Below are 21,692 nucleotides of genomic sequence, written 5' to 3' on the forward strand. Positions count from 1 at the left end.
CCCCCCCCCCCCCCCCCCCCCCCCCGCGGGGGGGGGCACGCCCCCCCCCCCCCCCCCCCCCCCGCCACGCCGGACGGAGATCCCAGGCCAGCGCCACCCCGGATCCCCCGCGAACGCAGCCAGCCCTCGGGGAGAGCCAGAGGCAAGGCTGGGGCTCCGCGTTTCCCGCTTCTGTGCCACCTGGGTTAGGCGAGGGTCGCCCCAGCGGCGGGCACGCCACTCTGAGTGCTTTAGCTGCCACGGGGAGGCTCCGGAGCGCCCTGCACAACAGCCCTGGGCCGGCCTGATGAGGGCCGAGCGCCTTCCTCCCAGACCACCTTTCCTCTACCCCGCCTCCCCGCAACTTATTTCTCTCTCCCTTCTTCCCCTTTCTCTCCCCTTCTTCCTCCACGGAACCCCGACCTTCCCTTTGCTCTGGTGAGCTGATGAGGGAGAGAATAAATATAGCTATTCAACCTGCGCGAGAGAGAAAAAACAAAACAAAACAGAACAAAACAAAAAAACCCAAAGCTATGGAAGGCTGAGGGGTCAGAATTGCTGAGGAGGACCGCACTAGAGCAATTTTCTTTTGATAAAACACCTCTCAAAGATTAGTATAGACAGGCGGGAGGTAGCCTACAATCCCAGTCCTCTAAGGTGGAGGTGGTGAGGCTGGTTCCGTGAGTTCAGCCGAACAGGGAGTTCTGGAAACACTAGACTTTGTCTCAAAAACGAAGTAAAGAAGCAAAATCACGAGCTATCCAATCATGAGTTTTATATGTGTGCGTGTGTATTTCATTCAATTGAGAAAAGAGAAAAGAAAGGATTTTATATGGAGATCTTACTCAATGAATGGATGATGCTAAGGAAGAAATGCCCTGACCTTGTTAAAATGGTGAGGAAGGTACCATTCAGACTATTGCAGAAGCAGAGAAAAACAGACTGTTCAGATCTAGCACAGACGGCTGGGGGTTGTAGCCAGGGAAACGGTGGCCAGAGTGGGTGGGAAATTCTTAAGAGCAGATGTCAAGGGCACTAAACAGACTGTACGGAATTCTCCCCAAAAACCAGCCCGAGACTTCGACAACAAAGAGGAGGCATGAGGAACTTGATGTGCGACAAAAGGCTACCTCTGAGGGCAAGGGAGAGAGAGTTCTCCACGGAGTAATTCAGGGCAGGAGGCTAATGCCGGAGACAGGTGGGGCTACCGGCCAGGCCTAGCCAAAAAGGGGCTCAGGGGAGCGTAACTAAAAGTTGGCCAATGATGGATCTGTAGAATGCTATAACCACAAACAGGAGCAGAGTTTGAAGAGATTTTTAAAAATAACCCGTGTACCAAAATAAATGAATAAATAAATACGTGGTGTAAAGAGCTTGCTGATAGACTGGGTGAGTTCATGTCCCAGCATAATAAACTCTGAGGCTTGACATTATGGCTTCTTTTTTGAAGCTTTTCTTCTTCTTCTTCTTCCTCCTCCTCCTCCTCCTCCTCCTCCTCCTCCTCCTCCTCCTCTTCTTCTTCTTCTTCTTCTTCTTCTTCTTCTTCTTCTTCTTCTGTTTTTGAGACAGGGCCTCTCTACATAGTCCTGGAACTTACTATGTGAGTTGGCCTTCGATGAGGCAGGTCTTGAACTCACAGAGATCCTCCTGCCTCTGCCTCTGGAGTGCTGGGATTAAAGGTGTGCACCACTGTATCTAGTCACCGTGCCTAGCTGAAGAAAACAAAATTCATAATAATAATAATAATAATAATAATAATAATAATAATAATAATAATTTATACGGGGTATGTCTGTGTGTAGGTTTGTCGACAAAAGTGCAGGTGCTTTGAGAGGCCAGAAAAAAAAGGTGTTGGGTCCCCTAGAGCTGGGGTTACAGGTGGTTGTGATCTGTCTGATGTGAGAGCTGGCAAGCAACTCTAGTCCTCCACAAGATCAGTAAGCATTCTTAACTGACTAATCAATTTTTTCCAGCCCCATGAAGACAGTCTTTTTAAGTTTTAATTGATTTTACTTTTGAGACAGGGTTTCACTTTATAGCCCTGAGTAGCCTAGAACTCTGTATGTAGACCAGGATAGCCTAGAGCTCACAGAGATCCATTTGCCTCTTCCTCCTAGGTGCTGGGATTAAGGCCTGCATCACGACATTGTGACCATCTTTAAAACTAAAAAGTATTTTACGTGTACATACTATCTACATCCTAACTACTTGTTGTAGTCCAGATACCAGTCTCGGCTAGATATTGATAGTCTGTTGAAGGCCTGTTCTAGGCCGAGCCAATCAAGGCCGCAGAAAGGACTCCCTAGCCTGTGAGCCTGGTCTGCTCCTTAAGGCAGACTTTTTAGTAAAAAAACTGCAACTAAGTAACAACCAGGTAACAAAATAGTAACCAGGTGTCGGAAACAAACTGCAATTAAATAACAATGATGACCGGCAGCATTACTTTGACTAGCTAGACAAAGCGTTTCTAACTGACCTTTAATTTGATTGTTTCTGCAGCTGGGAGAAAGTAACAAAGTATACAAGGTTTGAGAAATGAAACCATAGAGACATAATCATTGGGCCTCCGAGCCCGGAAAACTTGAATTTAATTTCACCTAACAAGACTGAGACTAAAAACAAAATGGCTACAATTGTGTTATGCTAAAGGCTGAACCAGGGCTCAACATACTGTGAGGTATTGAAGTGGGGAGACATCTGGATTACCCCAAGTGGACTCTGTGTTTGCAAGGGGCAGAAGAAGGCTTGCCCCAGAACGAGGGCATGTGACTATAGTTAAAAGCTGACGTGACGTGGCTAGAAGTCATGCAAAGCTACCCACCATTGTAAGACAGAAAAGGCAAGGAGAAAATTCTCTCTTAGAGCTTTTACTAGACATGTAGCCCTGTCAGCAAGTTGGTGCTGGCCTTTTGACCTCCAGAACTGTAAGGGTGTGAATTTCTGCTGCTTTGAGCGGTCAAGTTTTTAGTGATTTTCCACAGAAAAGCAGTTGATAGTGCCGATGACTTGGAGTGAGGCTTGAGCCCCGAGGCTTCTCATTGTTAATGTTCTTGTGCCAGGCACTACTCTAATTTCTTTATATGTGTGGAGTACTGAGTTAACCATGGAGAGTCCACTAGGCCATTGAAAGAGGGTAGCCAGAAACATAATCATCACCGCCAAAGAGCATATCTAAAAGAGAGGCCTGCCAGGGCCTGAGCCTGGTACACTCCATCTTTTGGTAACTTATAAGGCTCTAAGAGAGAAAACGAGCCAGTGAGGAGGAAACCAGGTCAAGTCTGAGAGTGAAACTGAGGAGAAAGCGAGATGAATGCCTGGCAGAGGGGGAGAGAGCTAAAGCCTCCTGCATTCTAAGGAGAATAAGGCAGGGAGGTAGCAGAATTGGCCGCTTCGTTTAGCAACACAGGGATGCAGACCTGTAACCCCAGGTCTTCAGAAGGGGTGACAGCAATTCAAGGTTACCTTGGCTACATACTGAGTTGGAGACCAGCCTGGACTACAGGAGACCGAGCAAAGCAACGACAACAGCAAAGTGTTATGCTGGAAACCGCCGCTGCGGTTGCTGGATGGAAATAACTCCATCAGAGTCACTTTTAGATAATGTGAAATGAAAGTGTCTGCAGAGTCTAGGCGACTTCTCGAAGGAATGTTGCAGCTGGGGGGTGGTCTGGCCGATGCTGCAGCTCGCGTTTGTTTGGTGGCAATGGAGAGGCGGAGATGCTAGCAGGAGCCATAACAGTAGACTCCCTAACTGTCCTACAAGACCGGGACTAACTACAATTCCCGCTAGGCTTTGCGCGGGACGTCCGGCGCGCAGGCGCAGGCCTCTGGCTTCTCCTTCCAAGTCCCGGGCGGTCGCCTCCCGACGCCGAAGGGAACGGTTTCTTCTTAAAGGAGAAACAGCGGCGGCGCGCGCGGTGGGCCCCGATCCTCCCGCTGCTCCCGGAGCGAGCAGGCGGGACTGGAAGGCGCAGGCTCAGTCTGGGCTAAGGCGGGTTGGGGCGCGCAGGTAAGACCCCGGCGTGGGCTGGCCGGGCGCCCTGGCAGTGCTGGGTGGGCCTCCCCCGCCGGGGAGGCAGTGCGAAGGCCGAGGCGCGGGTGCGCCCCCTGGACAAGGAGGGCAAGTTTCTGGTCGAGGTCTCTTACCCCTGCCTGCCACCCCTGGTCCCCCTAGTGCCCGCCCTGGCTCTAAGAAGGGGTGGCCGGATCCTGGAGCCGCGAGTGCCGCAGAGGCTGCGTGGTCCGGTCCCCACTCAGCGCAGACGGCGCGGGGGCTGTGTGTGCCCGGGACGCCCCGACGACACCGCGTTCCCCAAGCAGGCCCGGGCGCGCATGGCCTCGCCGGTGGCAGACGCATCCCGCCGGCGGCGGGAGAAGCGCCGGCAACTGGACGCGCGCCGGAGCAAGTGCCGCATCCGCCTGGGCGGCCACATGGAGCAGTGGTGCCTCCTCAAGGAGCGGCTGGGCTTCTCCCTGCACTCGCAGCTCGCCAAGTTCCTGCTGGACCGGTTAGTAAGCCGGGAGGGACTGGGGCGGGCGCCCAGGCAGAGCCCCCTAGCCCGCTCCCGCAGCCGCGGGTTTCTCGCTCCGGCAGGGTGGGCCTGCTCCTCCCCTCACCGCTCCAGCGAATGGCCGGTCTGTGGGGTTGGCCCCTTAAGTGGGAACGGAGGGTGGCTTCCTAGGCTCTGAGCTGACTGACCCCAGGCTCTTCTCTGGCAGGTACACTTCTTCAAGCTGTGTCCTCTGTGCAGGTAGGTAAAAGAGGGCAACAGGTTGTGGCGGCTCCAGAAAGTTATGCCTCAAAAGAACTGGATCCTAAACCCTTAGTGTGTTTGGGAAGAAGACAAGCCCGAAATAGCCTGGTGCAGGGAGCTTTGTCTCCGGACCTTGGGTGTGTGTGTGTGTGTGTGTGTGTGTGTGTGTGTGTATCTTAAAACAAAACAATAACAATAGCAATAACAATAACAATAGCAAAAAACAAACCCTGTGGTCTAGGCTTAAAACAAAAACTCCCCAGAGGCTGGAGCAATGGTTGGGTGGTTAAGAGCTCTTGAAGACCCAAGTTCCATTTCCTAGCACCCATGGCGGGGGCTCACAACTTCATGCAGCTCCAGCTGCAGGGAGATCCAATACCTCTGGTTTCTTAGAGGACCTGCACTCCCATGCATATACCCACCCACAGATACATAAAACTAATTAAAAACAAAATATTTTTAAAAGAATGCTAAACAAACAAACAAACAAACAAACAAACAAAAAAAACCTGATTGTCCACATCTGGACTGAGGTTGCCCATGGGTTTAGAGGGGTAGGATGGTCTGAGTGGCTTTCTGGGTGAGAGGGGTTTCCAGCCTTGCATGACTGCCTCATCTTACCTCCAGGTCCAGAGCGTGTGCCGCGAAAGGGTCTGCAGTACCTGGTGCTCCTGTCTCACACGCACAGCCGGGAGTGCAGCCTAGTGCCTGGGCTTCGTGCGCCTGGAGGCGGGGACGGGGAGCTGGTGTGGGAGTGCTCAGCGGGTCACACGTTCTCCTGGGAACCTTCTTTGATTCCTACACCCTCAGAGGTGCCTAAGCAGGCCCCCCTTACACACACTACTGAGAGAACCTGGTGCCCAGAGGCCAGGAGGAAGCAGGAGCCTGAAGGTGAGCAGGGAAAGAAAGAGAAAAGCTTCCCAGTCTTCTCTAGCTCGCTTTATAAAAATGATCTTTTTATCTGTTACTTGCTTTTGGCTGCGATAAGGTCTCGTGTAGGCAAGTAGCCTGGTCCTGCCTCCGCTTCCCAAGTACCAGAGTTACTAATAATGATCCTTTTATGCTGGCAAGGAAATACATCTTCATATGCATTGCTAGGTATAGGAAGGAAAACTGTAGAGCAATGGTACACTACCTTTGACAGGAACTGGAAACGAGGTTTAAAATCTATAAAATGTACTACCAAGCAAACCAGGTTGCCCTTGGGAAGAAACTGTCCTCAGTCTTTGAGTACAGGCCTGCCTCCTTCTCTTATGACCTGCTTGTGTCAGCAGGTTTGGAATGCGAGCAGCATGAGAGGACTCAAGAAACCAGGCTGTCCAGGTGAGGATGGGAGTTGAGGGACAGGACAGACCTGCCCAGGTAGTGGGGGTAAGGTGGCAGTTTCTCAGGCTTGTCTTTCTTGAGCTTGCAGGGGAATAGAATCCCCACTGGAGACCTTCCCACCCCCAGGAGAGGAACAGGATGTGGAAGAGGAGGAGGAGGATGAGGAGGAAGAGGAAGAAGAAGAGCTGCTCAGTGATGCCAGCCCATGGACCTACAGCTCTTCCCCAGATGAGCCAGTTGGGATTGAGGGAGGATGCTAAACAGATTGAGAAAGGGAGGAAGCAGCTGGCCTTGTAATTCAGAGATGTGCCAGCCGGAGGGGTAGTTTTGTTGCAGGGTGGGCAGGGCAGATGCCCTGGGGAAAGGGAACTGTAGGCTTTGAATTGGGAGATGTGGAAAAGGGATGAAGTCAGGCCCTGGGAGGCTGAGAGCAGGAGAGCATGCTGTAGGAGTTGGGGCTTTTCTCTATAGGGGTTAGGGCTTGGTTAGGGGTAACTGATTGCCCAGAGGGATAATGCCCTCCTCCTCCCACTTCTCTCTCCAGCAGTGACCCAGATGTCCCTAGGCCACTTCCGTCCCCTGTTCCCCACACACCAAAGGAGGGAGAGGTCCCACCAGTTCCTGCAACTCTCCCCACTCCTTGTGCTGTTCATGCTTCTCCGGGGTCCACAGCTGCGCTGACATCAGATGCTGAGGTGCGGCTGGAACTTGGCAGGACCCCTCAGGCGGCTGCAGAGCCGCAAATGACAGAGTCTCTGGGCAGGTAACCTGATGGCTGAGACAGAGAGGGCAGGGGTGCCCTGGGATGTGTCACCCTTGAGGCCCTTGGCTCCTTCTTTGCTACCCATAGCCCTGGGAGTCAGGCCCAGTCTGCTCCGAACCTGACCTGGGATGAGGACACTGACCAGATTGGGCTCAGGAGAATTAGGTAGGACTGGGGAGATGGGGCTCTGGGGAGGGTCAGGAGAGAAGCCGAGCAGGCAGGAGTCCTGCCCCTATTCTCCCCCACCAGGAAAGCTGCCAAAAGAGAACTCATACCCTGCGACTTCCCTGGCTGTGGAAGGATCTTCTCCAACCGGCAGTATTTGAATGTGAGGGACTCAGGTTGAGGCCTGTGTGGCCACTGGGATTGGGGAGGAAGCTGAGGTGTAAATAAAGCTCAGTTGTGCCGTTGCCTAGCATGTGCAATGCAGCACATACAGCCTTTGGTGGAGAGGGAAAGGCCCGTGCCTCACAGGTACTAAGGGCCTCTGGCCCCACGTGTAGGGAGGGCCAGAGGGACGGCGAACTGTAGGTGGACAGGATGGACCCTCGAAGGGCAGCAGTGGATCAGACGGGAGTCCTTTATGTGGGAGACTGCAGCAGCTGCTGTAGTTAACTGTGGAAACACAGGATTAGAATGCAGGAGGCAGCACCCAGGATCCAGGATGTGACTAGATCATATACGAAGGACCACCTCCCTGGGAAGTTCAAGTCTAAGCACCATCTGCCAGGTGGGGGTGTAGCTCAGTGGGAGAGCACTTACCCCTCACATGCCCAGTCCTCCTGGATCAGCACCCCAAACCGAGAAAAAGAGAAAACAGAAAAACAACAAAGGAAACCAAAATACCCAAAAGAACCCTTTTCCCTCGACAGTGCTCTTCTTTGAGAGCCTATGAGGCCTGTGTATTTCCAAAGCAGATTTAGGAGAGAACCACTCATTGGCATGTATAAATAGCAGTAGTAAGATACTGCAGCACATACCAATGTGGGTCACCACGTTCACGTAAACTCCATTCTGCCCCCGACAGACACGGTTGGATAAGCCACGAGTGTCACTTGGAGTGGCATTTTGTAGAGGGAACTCTGCAGACATTGCAGTGATGGTGTGCGAGGAAGTGAGGGGGTGGGCATCCGGGGGCACAGGTGAGGCCAGACAATGATGGAACTGAGGTGGGGAGACAAGGGTGGAGGAGGAGCCTGCCTGCTCACCCAGCTCCTGTCAGTCTCCCTGGGAAGGCAGCCGTCCGTTTGCCTCCTCTCTCTCGTCACCCGCTCTGTAGCACCATAAGAAGTACCAGCACATCCACCAGAAGTCATTCTGCTGCCCGGAGCCAGCCTGTGGGAAGTCCTTCAACTTTAAAAAGCACCTGAAGGAGCATGTGAAACTACACAGCGGTGAGTGGTGGGATCCCCTTCAGCTGCCCTGGGCATGGCTTGAACCCCTGAGTCCCTGTGTGCCTTACAAGGCCTTGCCTGCTTGAGATTGTCACTAGGTTCTGGGTAGCCCCACCCTAGTGAAATGTCTACTCTAGTCATTTAGGGTCATGAAGAGATGGGAAAGCAGGGGGGGGGGTGTGGAGATCAAGAAGGACACGATGCTGCTGTGGTAAAAAGCATCCCTGCAGCAGGACCTGAGTGAAGTGAGGGGTGGAGGGCAGCACGTGTGGGAAGCAGCTGCATGTTCTAGGAATGGAGAGGAGGCCAAGACCACAGTGAGGATGGTGTGGCTTCTACTTTGAGAGGAGACCATTGTGAGTTCTGACGTGGAGAGATAGCCGACTCTCTGAGATGGCTGTAGCTGTTATGAGGAGAGTCAGGGACTGTAGAGTAGAGTGCACACTGATGGTGATGGCTTGGGTTTGCCAGCTATAGTTGGTGAGCAGCATTTGAGGCTCTTATGTGGGGATGGCCACAGGTGGGACTGGCAGGGAGAGAGAGTGACTCAGAAGACTCAAGTCTGGGCAGCTGGGTAAAAGGTAATGAATCCCTAAAAGCAAGGAAGAGGCCAGTGGGTAGGACTCTGGGTTAATACATGTTTATTAGATGTCAGGATGTGCGTATGGAGTTTATAGAGTGAGAAGGAATCTGTCATTAGTATGTGAGTAGTGTTTGGAGCCATGGGGCTGGAGTGTGCCTACACAGGAAGGTAGGGAGGGAGGTTTGATGGGGTACATCTGCCCTCAGAAGGTAGGCCTGGGGGAAAGAGGAAAGCAAAGAAAGTAGCACTTGAGGAGGCAGGCGAGTACAGGAACTGCTCTGGGAAGGAGGGAGGACAGGTGGACAAGAGCTGCAGGCCAAGGAAGGAAGGGGGACCAGATAACAAGACAGCGTGACAAGAGCTTTGCTGTGGGGGTGACAGCCAGAGCAGAGTGGGTTGAAGCAGAGCTGAGGAGGTTGGAGATGCTGCAGTTCTGTGCAGATGAGCAGAGGGGTAAGGTCTTAGATGGAAGGCTAAAAGCTGATGGTGTAGAGTGGGAAAGGAAGGCTCGATGACAGCAAGGCGGGTGGAAACTTTGATGAGAAGAGGTGAGTTCTGACAGGCAAGGTGGAAGCATCCATATTTTCATATATATGGGCAGGGGGTACTAGTTAACTGGTAGTTTGGGGGAATAAAGGTTGTGGTACTGGGAGTGCTGGAGAGAGCAGATGCTCTTCAGGATTCTGAACAGTGGGCATTGCAGAGCCTGTCAATGACAGGAAAGACCATGGCAAAGACTGAGTGCACACATCCATCTTCAAGCAGGCCAGGGGCTAGGTTTGGCCCGAGTTGGGCTTTTACCAAGCAAGTACTGCTAAGGGACATGACAGGTTGGGAATGTGAGAGATGGTCATAAAGTCCACTGTGAAAATGGAGTCAAGAGGGGCAGGGAGCTCTGAAAAGGTAGTAGGGATGATGGATCATCCTGGAATCATCAGACTGTCACATGAGGAGAAGGCAGGAGGTACTGGTTGGAGTCAGGATGCTTGAAATGTTTGAGGTAGCACAGTACTTGGTAATGATGTCTGAGCAGAGTTGGGGGGATAAAGTGATGAGACAGGGGCACGGTGCTGCTCAATGCAGAAGTGGCTGGCAGGTGCCGAGGACTTGAAGCCAGAGCTTGTGGTGTAAATGGGAGTGATGGAGGTGAAGTGTGAAGATGAATTATATGGTGGCCAGGTCTTCAGAGAGCTGCTGACAGTCTGAAGGGCACCGCGAGAAGCAAGACTGATTCTGCTGTAGGCCTTTAGGTTTAGTGGCATGGGAGACAAACCACAGCAGCCTGAGAACTGTTGTAATGATGATAGCAAGTTGTTGAAACTAGCAGGGTCAGTAGAAGGACAGAAGACTGGCCACTTGCACACATGGCCCTCGGGTGGCAGGTGGAGCATGCACCTGGATGGAGGTGCGTATCCTTGGGGCTGGACTGAAACCCCAACTTCTGACTCCAGGCTTATGTGTGGCTGCTACTTGGTACTTCTTATGCATACAAGGCTCCAGCTTTCCATTCACAAAGACCCAGCCCAAGGTCCCAGATAGAGGAAGTATGCCTGCATCCTAGGAGCTCAGCAGTTGGAGCTAGGGACTAAGGAGTGACAAGAATACAGTCTTAGATGCCCCATTGTCTATCTCACTCAGTTTTAGGACCAACCAGGTACCAGAGGTCTAGATGCTTATTTGGACCCAAGACTCCAGAGCCCCAGTACTGACACCTTCTGTTGGGGATGGTGGGCCAAAGCCTGAAGTCAGATGACTGAGTGTCCCTTGTGTGCCTACAGACACCCGGGATTACATCTGTGAATTCTGTGCTCGTTCTTTCCGCACTAGCAGCAACCTTGTCATCCACAGACGAATCCACACAGGAGAGAAGCCCCTACAGTGAGTGCCGGGGCCATGGAGGGAGCTGGTATCTGGCAGCCAGGCAGTGGGCAGCAGAACCCCCAGGGAGGTGAAGGTGGACCAAGGCTCCTTCCTGTCTCTGGCTCCAGGTGTGAGATATGTGGGTTTACTTGCCGCCAGAAGGCCTCCCTAAACTGGCACCGACGCAAGCACGCAGAGACTGCCGCTGCCCTGCGATTCCCCTGTGAATTCTGTGGCAAACGCTTTGAGAAGCCAGACAGTGTGGCAGCTCACCGCAGCAAAAGCCACCCAGCCCTTCTCCCAGCACAGGAGTCACCTGGCTCTTTGGGATCTAGTCTCAGCATCTCTGCTCCTGAGCCCCCGCAAGCTCCTGAGGGGGCTAGCCTCTGTACCTCTTCTGACTCTAATCCTGCCCCCTCCACAGCCATCTCTTCACCTGGGGTGCTAGACCTCAGAGACTCAGAGAAAAGTCAGATGGTGGTGTCCAGGAACTAGGGTATTTGAATGCAGTTGAGGGTAGGGCATGACTGGACTCCAGATACCTAGCTTTAGCCTTCAAGGAAACAATAAATAGTATTTTACACAAGTGTGGGCAGAGCATATGCTTTTGTGCTACAGATGTAAGACTCTGAGAGTATTTGTGGGTGCCAGAATGCAGCAGAAGCTGACCCCACTCACGTGCTTCTTTCTAGACTCACTTTCCCTGAATATAACATCTGCCTTGGCCTAGGGGAAGGAGACCTGGACCAGGAGGCAGATGACCCCGTCCTGTCTAGCATTTGCTTCTGGCAGTGCCCCAAAGTAGGTGGCCTGCTGTGTCTTTCTTTCTTTCCTTCCGTCTTTAGAAGGCACCAGATCTCATTTTAGATGGTTATGAGCCACCATGTGGTTGCTGGGAATTGAATTCAGGACCTTTGGAAGTATAGCCAGTTCTCTAAACCTCTGAGCCATTTCTCCAGCCCCCTGCCGTGCCTTTCTAATTTGGTTCAGGCTCAAAGAAGTGGAGCCAATTGACAATGGAATGACACTACTGAAACCATGAGCCAAAATAAACCTGTAAGTTGATTTTCTTAGGTATTTGTCACAGCAATGAAAAAACCACCACCAAAAGGGATGAGAACTTGGAAATTGTTTTGACAAAGGGGCTCTTGGTGTCACAAACAAGCAAGTAACAATTTTACCAGCTATAAGCAGTCACTGACCAGTTCCAGGCTTACATTCTGCCCTTGCCCAGAACTTCAGGGAACATGTTTTCTCAGGCTTTGTAGCTTCATCTGGAAATATTTTGTTTCACACGGGATCACTGGGCTTTATGGACCCACACAGTCTTGGGCGGCATCCCAAAGTGAACATTTCCTACCTGGCTAGAGAAAGCTGTTCTAAAAGTCATTTATTGAAAAAAAAATTTAACTTCTTTGTGTATGCACATGTACCACAGTACATATGTGTATACAAGGGACCAAATTCAGTTGCCCGCAGGTAACTGCTGAACCATCTTGCTGGGTCCTAAGAGGCATCTTGTCAAAGGACATGGATGGCCAGGCTAAGGACTCTGCCTACTTTAGTGTAGGCTGGTTACCTCTGCAAGGGAGTAACTTGCCACAGATCTTGGTCCTTTAATGAGGCCAGCCTTTCCACTGCCTGTATGTTACCTCTGCAACTACTTGTCTCAAGCAAGAGACCTCACCAACCAAATGTGTTGCTTGAAAAGACAGTAAAGATAGATCAGGCCCATACCAACAAGAGAGTAGAACGGCAGCAGCAGAACTCAGACACCTGGCTGTCTTGGTAGGGTGTGGTGTTGGTTCTCTTGACTCCTAGTATTCAGAGTTGGGGGATACAAGGATGGATAATGGAAGAGCTGATGAGGATTTCTGTCCAGAGACAAGGCAAGCTAGGTGAACAGCTAGCAACAATGCAGGAGCAGCAGGTCTGGCTTCCCAAACCATCTGAGCTGCCCTTTTCCTCTGGACTGACCCAGCCACCTCGTGGAGCCATCTTAGCAAGTCTCCTGAAATGGAGAGACTAAGAGCCCTGGTTTCTCCTGTTCTCTTGGCCTTGGGAGGCTAAGGGGGGGACCTATTGTCACCTCAGTGACCACAGTGGTAGTGGCTGCCATTGCAGCTGCTCGAGCACGTCTGTGGGACCGCTGGTGCTGTGACAGGGACCGCCCATGGCTAAAAAATTTGCCACACTCCGTGCACTCCGCTGTCCGCTCACCTAGGTGTGTCTTTTTGTGTAGTGCAAGTTTGGAGGCAACACTGAAGGATTTGCCACACTCTGGGCACTTGTGTGGCTTATGGCCTGCATGGTTGCGCAAATGCACGTTGAGGTTGGAGATGCAGGTGAATCGCTTGCCACACAGCTCACAGTGGTAGGGCTTTTCCCCGGTGTGTGTACGCAGGTGTTTGGTGAGGTCCGAGCGGTCTGTGAAACCCCGGCCACACTCCGGGCAAGGGAAGGGCCTCTCCCCTGTGTGACTGCGCTGGTGCACTACAAGATCGTATCGCTGTCCAAAGCCCTTGCCGCAAGTGTCACACACGTGCGGCCGCTCGCCCTGGTGGCTGCGCTGATGGCGCAGCAGCGTGGAGCTCTCGCTGAAGCAGCGTCCACAGTCGCTACATGCATATGGCTTCTCTCCGGTGTGCGTTCGCTTGTGCCGCACTAGCGTGGCACTCTCCAAGAAGCCCTTGCCGCACTCGGGGCACTTGAAAGGCTTTTCCCCAGAGTGCCTCTGCAGGTGTCGCGTGAGCGTGGAACTCTTGCTGAAGCTCTTTCCACACACGCCGCACTGGTGGGCCTCAGCGCCGGGGTCGCCGAGGCTGGGGACCACGTGGATGCGGGAATGGTTCCGCAGCCCAGCACTGCTATGGAAGGCCCGCGGGCACTGCGTACAGTGGTAGAGCGCGCTGGGGGAAGGGGCGGTGGCGGGGGTGGTCTCTGGGGGGTGCGCCCGTGCCAGGTGGAAGGGAAGAGCGCTCTGCCGAAAGGAGCGGGCGCACAGCGGGCAGCACTCGGGCTTCTCAGGTGGGTGCTGGCGCAGCCGATGCAGCAGCAGTGCGGGGACGTGCGGGAAGCGGCGGCCACAGAGGCGGCACGGGCAGTTGCGGCTGCGCCTTCGGTGTGTGCCCAGGTGCAGGTCCAGCAGGGTGCTCTGACTGAAGCTCTGGCCACACTCGGTGCAGATGTAGAGGGTCTGGCCAGCGTGAGTCCGCCTATGTGCACGAAGATCGGCGACTCCAGCACAGCGTTCACCACACTCGAGACAGCGGAAACGCTGGTCACCACCATGGGCGCATTGATGCCTCAGCAGCACTGCACTATACCGAAAGCTCTTGCTACACTCGCTGCAGGAATAAGGTCTTTCCCCGATCGCAGCCATGTCAGGCGCTGTCAACATGGTGTTGCCTTTTCCAGTCAATAATTTGTAGTTTTAAGGCCTGGAAAGGCTGTGGCCTTGAAAACTGCTCTGCAGATTCCTGGGTTTCTGCTCTCAAGGGCATATGTCCCGGCTGTTCCAAAGGCCGGTTACAGCTGGGCTCATCACTGTGATCCCCGTAGGGACGTCACCCCAAGTTCAGGACTGGCTGCAACAACCTTGGCTGGGGACACAGAAAAGGCACCTTGAACTCTCTAGGTCTGTATATTAGCTAGTCTAGCTCTCAAGAGAGGAAAAACACGAGTCCCAGAAATTCAGAGGGGTGTCTCTGTAGTGTCTGGAAAGGCAAGAGGGACAGAGCACACCTGTCCATGACACAGGCAGGTATGGATTCTAAGGTGTCTGTGTGTGTGTTTCTTCGCTAAAACTAGGAACCCTCAACATCCTTGGAGAAGCGAAGAAACAAGTGCCTGCCCAGTACTCTGATGTGACTTAGACTCCTGGAGGAATTCTCATTACCTGACATTCCTCCTTGGCCATTTCCTAATGCACCCTGGGTGGGAATCACCTATTCAACAAAACATAGGTCTGGCACCCTTGCTGGGTAACAAGGCTATACTGACCTAAGGACCGTACCTCATTACTGGGTGTCCTGGGCTGGTGTCAGATCCCAGGCCCTCAGGTAATAGTCACTAGAAAAGTCAACCAGAAGAAAGATCAGTCAGCCTTTGTTTTCATAGGCATGAGACATCATACACCCTCTAGTGAAGTGTGGTCGCAAATCCGCAAGGAAAAACCAAATAAAATGACCAATAGTCATGTTCTTGTAGGAAATGAAAATCCTAAATGCCCAGCATGCTGGCTTGGCTGAAGAACACATTGACTGGGCCTTGCTCTACCTTCTGTACATAAGTGGAGCCAAGTGGATAAAACTTGTGGCCAACAGCAAACCTGAGGTGTGAGGTTAGGATCTGCTGCTCCTCCACGCCGGGGGAAGGACCTCTAGGGATTATGTTCCTCCAGTGTCTTTTTTTATTCTGGAGGAAGAATGGACTTTCTTTCCTTCTTCTTTCTTTCCAGGCAGAGTCTATCTATGTAGCTCTGGCTGTCCTGGAACTTGATATGTAGTTTGAGGATGGCCTCAAACTCAGATATGTAGCTGCCTCTGCTTCCAGAGAGCTGGGATTACAGGCATGCACCACCACGTTCACAGTCCTGCCTGCTGTCGAGTGCTGAGATTAGAAGGGTGCATCATCACACCCAGCCAGAGGAAGGTTTTGGGTTTCTGTTTTGTTTTGTTTTTTTGGGGGGGATTGATCTTTTTGAGACAGGATTTCCTTGTGTAGCCTTGGCCGTCCTGGACTCACTTTGTAGACTAGGCTTGCCTCGAACTCACAGCAATCTACCTGCATCTGCCTCCCTGAGGACTGGGATTAAAAGCATGTGCCAGCACACCTGGCTGAGGAAGATATTTCTTAAATGGTTATTTTCAAATATCCAAATTGAGGGAGAATAGTGCCACCAGTCACCATTTGCTATTCACCTGTGATACCACTCCACTTTTTATGTATGTCTCCTCCCTTCCCAACCCCAACCTGAATTTTTTTAAACCATGCAAAGCGGAAGCACCTTTGCAGCTACAGATTAGACTAGATTAGAGTAGTTAACTCTGGATCCTTCAGGAAGAGCTTTGTTTCTATTTTTAACTTCATTTTAGTATTTATCTTATATGTATGCGTATGTGTTTGTGTAAGGCTATATGCATGAGAGTGCAGGTGCCCACAGAGCCTAGAAGAGGGCATCAGATCCTCTGGAGCTGGAGTTACAGGCAGTGCTGAGCCACCTGGAGTGAGTGCTGGGAATCGAATGTGGACCTTGAGGAGGAGCAGTTAGGTGCTCACCTGCTGAGCCAACTCTCCTGTCCCTTCATTTTATTTTTGAGCCAGGGTCTCATGTTGCCTTGGCTGGACTTGAACTCACAGAGAACTGCCTGCCTCTAGCTCCCACATGCTGGTCATTCAGGAAACAAAAATCCAGTGGCTGGTTTCAAATACAAGAGCAATGCTCTGACTCACCTGAGTTCTCTGGGAGCCTAGCACCTCTCAGCTTCTGGAAGCTCATCCTCTCCAGTGCTTCCCAGGAAACACGCCCAAGGAAAGTAACCCAAACACACAACACATATGTATGTACATATAAAAGGCAAATAAAATATTCCATCTCTTCCTATAACAGACATAAGTGCAGGGTGCAAGTTTGCTGCTTGGCTTTCCACATCTCTTCCTTACTTCATCCCATTACATGAGCAAAGAGGTCCATACCTAGGGTAGAAACCTAGAAAAAAAAAACATATTATAATGCTTAGAACACTCAGAAATCATCCTGAGTATCACCAATCTGAGAGTGAGTCTTGAAGTATTATATAACCAGTATGTTTTAAGGTAAAAGGGCAATTATGGGATGAGCAACAAGTCCTAACTGTTGAGTACTTTACTATTTTAGTATCTTTCAAGCATAACTTTATCAGAACTGCAAGTCAGTGTCAAAATTAATCACAATTTGGTACATTTTTCAGTCCATTGTGTGAATCCAGTCAGAATGGAATCTAGTCAGTTTCTCTCTGGGTATCTGTTCTGCCATACCAGTATTTCTTGGGTATGATAAGAGACACAATTCAGGAGTCATGGCGGATATCTATCTTGAAGACAGTTAAGAAACATTTGTTTGACCAAGTAAGAACAAAGCTGAGGGTAACTGCCCAGGGCTGTGCTTTCTAAGAGCTGCATGTAGCAACTAAACATTTGGAAATGTTGTGAAGCTCAATGCACTTATTTAAAAAGTTTTAGCATGAAAATGATAGCTATGCAACATATCTCATCAACAATGTTTAGGGGTGGAGATGTACCAGGTTGTTTTCTAGTATGAACAAAGCACTGAGTGCAATCCCTAGCATTACTTTCACACAAAACATTTTAAGATTATAAATATGGTTAACATTTTATTCCTGCTGGAACAATCATTCAAATGCCTTCTAAATCCTAAAACAACTTAAGAGGAAGTATAGTCTCCCTCAGGCCCCTAAGAAGGCTGCTGCTGGAACAAAGTTGCTGAATTCATCTGACCATTAGAACCTCACTAAGCTCGGAGGGCTAGTCCATGATTCCTGAGGGACAGTCCCACTATCCCTTTCAAAGGCTATCTCTCACTTTTCTGGAAAAGAGGCTCCTGTAATGCTCGTGTTGGAGATCTTATTGGAACTTCGGGTGCAACTTGTACAACACTTCCTCTCACTGCTGATCTGAGAGTAAAACCATGGCTGTTGTCATGAGCACCAATACCTGACTCCACATATTTGTGCGCATGTCCCCCTTTCATCCAGCAGTAGTTCAGGTGGTGGCTATCCTTTATCCCACCCACCCCCGTGTAACCCGAGGGTCCCTGAAAGGCTTGTCTAGTTACATTGAAAGCACGCAAGTGTGTCTAGTGACAAGAAAGGTGGCTGGCCTCTCAATGTTCTTTAGGTCCCCAAGATTCAGCGTGTGTGTGCTACATTAATCTTAAGGCCAGGAAATGGAATTCAAATGAGGGGACAGGAGTGAGGGGTAGAAATGTGGACTGTAGCTCTCCAGGGAAAGTAACTTTTCTGTTGGATTCTTCTAACCTCTCAGAAGCTGAGATACAGATGTCCCTCAGGTTCTGTGACCCCTGAAATCAGACAGAGGCCAATTACCCATTCTTTCGGGATGGTATGTGAGTAGAAGGGCTTATGGCGAGTATGACATATTTAAGAAGCCAGGAGGAAGGGGAGTTCTTGTTCCATGCCAAGAACCAAGTCTGACCATGAATCAAATACAAATTGAAAGTTTTGATTTCACAAAGACTGTGAAATCTGGGAAGTTTAGAGGTTAGTATGTAGGTAGGGAGAAAATACAGACTGCAAGAGCTTACCCTCTTGTCCCTCTAACAAATGGGCAAAACTGAAGTACAGAAAAGCTAGAAATCTTGGAACAGGAAGAACAGAAGAATAGAAGGCACCCTCTCTGGACCTACCCATGATTTGGACACAAATAATATACTCTATGCTGTACGAAGTGCTGTGTAATCATGTGTCAGTTAACAATGGGATGAGTCCTGAAAATGTGGGCTTGTCATTGTGAATATCACAGAACTTACTTACACAGACTCAGTTATGACATTACCAGGTGATTGAATCTTAAGGAATCACCACCATACAGATTAAAATGCAGTTTTGTGGAAAGTGACTGTGTTAGACTTGTATCCATCTTTCTTCCTGTTCCAATCTCAACAAGTCCCTGACTTTACTATTACGAGTGTACTTTCCTGAACTTCAAACCGTTCTCTAAGATTTTCTACATCAGAGTCCCTAGCAAAAACATCTTTACTTAACCTTGCTAAACAACCTGGTTTTCCCTAAGACTTTCTATGTCAGAGCCACTAGTAAAAACATCTTTAACCTTGCTCCTTGCTAAACAATATATTTTTCCTAATTCTTTCTAAGGGTAGTGGTCATTGCTAACAATCTACATCTATAGGTTCTTTGGTGGTGGTTAAACATTAACCCAGCAACCATGCCTGAAAGAGATCAAGCATTGCTCTTCGTAGGTGCCAGATATACTGCCCAGCAAGGGGCTGGAAGCCCCCTTAGAGTTTTCATACAACTCATATATTGCAAGGGGGGTGCTGACCACAAAAGCAATAAGCAGAGCTCTGCTCCATAACAGCACGAAGTCCTCAGGACACATAGTTCTTGGGGTTATGCCTCTCCAAGACAAACTCATCTTGATTGTGCTAACTGGTGAGCTGCATTCCATGAGTTCAAGAGCTGTTTTGCCATCTCTCCTGCATGGCCCCCGACATGAAGCTCCGTGGAAAAGCACACACATGAAGATTCTGCAGTGTGATTAGAACTTGCATGATTACGAAGTCTTGGAGTGATGCAGATGGAGAGCCCAAATCATCTTGTGTTATCTTGTAATAGCCATTTATCAACCACCTCTGCATCTGACCTAAGATTCTTGAGAAGGTGTCAGTTTAGGAGACTACTCCCTTCTACTCACTCAGAAGCTAAAGTATGTCACCAGATAGTATCTAAAACCTGTAGCATGGGCTGATAAGGCGGCTCAGTGATTTTACGAGAGCTTGCTGTTCTTGCAAAGGAACAAACTTTGATCAGTTCTCAACACCCACATACAGCGGCTCACAGGTGCCTGTAATTGCAGCTCCAGGGGACCTGTGCTTCTGACCTCCAGGAGCCAGTGTACTCATGCACACATCCAAACACATACACATAAACAAGCCAAAACCAGCCTTCCTACCCCTTTTATTTGCAGTTTTTTTCTCACCTGCTACCTTTACTTTAGGTCATATTTATTTTGGAGACAAGGTCTCACGTAGCTCCAAGCTACCTGGATTATGGTGGCTAATAACATGATACAGGATCTTGTTCCTTAGGTTTTTTTGTTTTTAAACAAAACAAGAACAAAAAATTGTTACTCTCTCCTAAACACTACCTTCCTGCCTACTCAGGCTCATCTTATGGCACCCCAGCATCGTGCCAGCACTCCGAGGCTGAGGTGGGAAAGCTGGTAGGGGTGATAAATTTCCTTGGCTATCTTTAATCACCTTAATAGTTATCTCTCACCTCTGTATCTAACAGCCTTTGTACCACCAAGTAAAGCCTTTGGAAGACATTAACTTATACCATTAGCCTCTACTAACCTGAAAGCTAAGGCTATAATCACACAGAGACCTAAAACTTACAGCCGCTATCTTCCTTCATGCTGTAGCCTACCTACATCTCACATTACCTTTGGGGAGCTTCGTTTTATGTTGACAAACCTACTTAGAGGAACCAGAAAAGCAAGCAACCAATTTCTGGTTCTTCCATGACTAAATAACTGTGTGACCTTGAGGAGCGAACTTGGCCGCCTGTACCAGTAGCCTGGGATAAGTCAATACAGGAAACCATGACAGTTTTCTATCAAAAGAGAAAGGTCAAGGCGGCCAGAAACCTGAGAACCGAAGTTGTGCGGCACTCGGCGATTTACGCTTCAGGACCCTCCTTATTTAGGCAGACCCTGAATCGGGGGGGGGGGGGGGCTTAACTTACTGGCCGAGTCCTATCACATTACAGCCTGCCAGGTCTTTCTGGCTTGGCCCCAAGAATCCTTTCCCACCGCGCTGGCGCACGCGGGCCTTCCTTCGCCACAGGCGGGCCCGGCGCCCCCGAGTGACGCGGGACTGCAGGGCGCTGAGGCAACACGGCACAAAGCACCCACTTCCCCTGGTCTCCTGAGGCTGTCACTACTGGCCGGAGGCTGTCACCGCGCCGCGACCCGCTCCATCAGGCGGGCGACTTCGCGGGCCCAAGGCCGGACAGCACCAGCGGCCTGGAGTAGCCTGCGCAGGCGCACTGGCTCGCCGCGCCTGCGCCGCTCGCCGCCCTCCCGTCCGGGCATCTCGACCCCGGGTTGAGGGGGGACGGCAGCCGCCGAGGGCCGGGGTCCCGCCCGCCCTGCATTGAGGCCCTCAGCCACCTCACCAGTCGCCGAAGGGCCGCTCCGAGCTGCGCTCCCCTCAAAGCGCTGCGGACAGTGCTGGGCTCAGAGCGCGGAGGAAGGGGCGGGGCGGGGCGGGGCGGGGCGGAGCCAGCACGCTGATTGGTCCGCTCGTCCCGCATGGTCACCGGCCGCTGTAGCTGGTTGCAGGGGCATCGAGCCCGCGCAAGCGCACTATTGATCTGTCCTGGAGGAGGGCGGAGTTGGCATGGCAAGTCGACCTGGCGACGGTGTCACCTGTCAGGCCCAGCTTCCCCTTTCCGGTGTCCACGCGTGGACCCCTCTCTGCCATTCAGAGGAAAAGGCGTTGAGCCCAGTGCCACCTTGAGCCAGGTCAGGGTTGTAGCAGGTTACTCGAGGGAGACCAGTCGCTCTAATCGGTCAAGTTACTGTTCTCCTATATACGGACGGTGAGGTCAGCCCGGATGTTCACTATCTTAATTAATCTTCCTCGTGGATTAGTGATTTGCCCAGGTGTACTGTTAGGGACAGCGGTAGTCCTGTTCAGCTGACCTGCTGCCTCCCGGGCTCAGGCCAGTGTGATTGGAGACGGTTTCCAACCCTTCAGAGCAAGTCCAACCAGCGACTGCACGCAGCCTAGGGACGTGGCCCAGCTCGGAGCCGTAAACCTCCAAGGGACACGGCTCAGTTGGCAGACTGTTTATTTCCCAGTACCGCATAGAAAATCCCAGCCCTCCGGAGGTGGACGCGGCAGGATCAGGAATTCAAAGTTATCCATTGCCTCCGCAATTCCTAGCCAGCAAAGGTCTCAGGACCCTGTCCCGGTTAGTTTTGTCAAATTGATAGGATGTAAAATCACCCGAGAAGACAATCTCATGGAGGAATTATATGGATCGGGTTGACCCGTGGGCAAACCTGGGAGACATTTTAATAATTAGGTTAAGTGAGGTGGAAGGCCCACCCCAAATGTGGGAGGTGCCATTGCACGGATTAGGTTCTGCGCTGTTCTAAGTGTTGAGGGGAGACTGAAAGCAGGCATAAAGCATCCATCATCCATTTGCTCCCTGTTCATGATTGCGGAAGCGCGGAAACCAGCTGCCCTAAGTTCCTGCTGCTGT

The 21,692-nt window shown here is 51.1% G+C and overlaps 2 protein-coding genes across 9 annotated transcripts; one reads left to right on the top strand and one right to left on the bottom strand.

Moving 5' to 3' along the window:
- The first annotated feature begins 3,642 nt into the window (after positions 1–3,642).
- On the top strand, positions 3,643–11,245 carry Znf692 (zinc finger protein 692). 5 transcript variants are annotated; one of them, XM_055602777.1, is made up of 12 exons: positions 3,643–3,988; positions 4,154–4,487; positions 4,699–4,730; positions 5,361–5,624; positions 6,008–6,056; positions 6,148–6,291; positions 6,604–6,822; positions 6,910–6,987; positions 7,072–7,150; positions 8,102–8,216; positions 10,578–10,677; positions 10,788–11,245. In XM_055602777.1, exons 2-12 carry the CDS (start codon positions 4,312–4,314, stop codon positions 11,152–11,154), a joined length of 1,623 nt encoding a protein of 540 aa, XP_055458752.1. In that variant the 5' UTR covers positions 3,643–3,988; positions 4,154–4,311; the 3' UTR covers positions 11,155–11,245. The 5 variants fall into 5 exon arrangements, with proteins under 5 accessions (XP_055458752.1, XP_055458754.1, XP_055458755.1 ...); XM_055602779.1 differs by having other exon boundaries at positions 4,297–4,487; XM_055602780.1 differs by having other exon boundaries at positions 4,300–4,487.
- A 528-nt stretch (positions 11,246–11,773) lies between these two features.
- Znf672 (zinc finger protein 672) lies at positions 11,774–20,662 on the bottom strand. Of its 4 annotated transcripts, none has more exons than XM_055602784.1 (4): positions 20,598–20,662; positions 16,114–16,369; positions 14,675–14,730; positions 11,774–14,261 (listed from the first exon to the last, which is right to left on the bottom strand). In XM_055602784.1, the coding sequence occupies exon 4, from the start codon at positions 14,057–14,059 to the stop codon at positions 12,659–12,661; it is 1,401 nt and encodes a 466-aa protein (XP_055458759.1). In that variant the 5' UTR covers positions 14,060–14,261; positions 14,675–14,730; positions 16,114–16,369; positions 20,598–20,662; the 3' UTR covers positions 11,774–12,658. The 4 variants fall into 4 exon arrangements, with proteins under 4 accessions (XP_055458759.1, XP_055458757.1, XP_055458760.1 ...); XM_055602782.1 differs by having other exon boundaries at positions 14,662–14,730; XM_055602785.1 differs by lacking the exon at positions 20,598–20,662 and adding an exon at positions 20,166–20,582 and having other exon boundaries at positions 14,662–14,730.
- Positions 20,663–21,692: the final 1,030 nt, after the last annotated feature.

Source organism: Psammomys obesus, unplaced genomic scaffold (assembly GCF_907164565.1).
Source record: "Psammomys obesus unplaced genomic scaffold, mPsaObe1.curated_primary_1811, whole genome shotgun sequence".
Taxonomy (NCBI): Eukaryota; Metazoa; Chordata; class Mammalia; order Rodentia; family Muridae; genus Psammomys; species Psammomys obesus.

What these genes read in the sequence shown, in the direction of transcription:
- Znf692 (XM_055602777.1), top strand. Translation starts at nt 4,312, where the DNA reads ATGGCCTCGCCGGTGGCAGACGCATCCCGCCGGCGGCGGGAGAAGCGC. An exon ending in TACAGCTCTTCCCCAGATGA is followed by an intron (nt 6,292 to 6,603) that starts GCCAGTTGGGAT and finishes TTCTCTCTCCAG; the next exon opens with CAGTGACCCAGATGTCCCTA. An exon ending in GCATGTGAAACTACACAGCG is followed by an intron (nt 8,217 to 10,577) that starts GTGAGTGGTGGG and finishes GTGTGCCTACAG; the next exon opens with ACACCCGGGATTACATCTGT.
- Znf672 (XM_055602783.1), bottom strand. Translation starts at nt 14,059, where the DNA reads ATGTTGACAGCGCCTGACATGGCTGCGATCGGGGAAAGACCTTATTCC.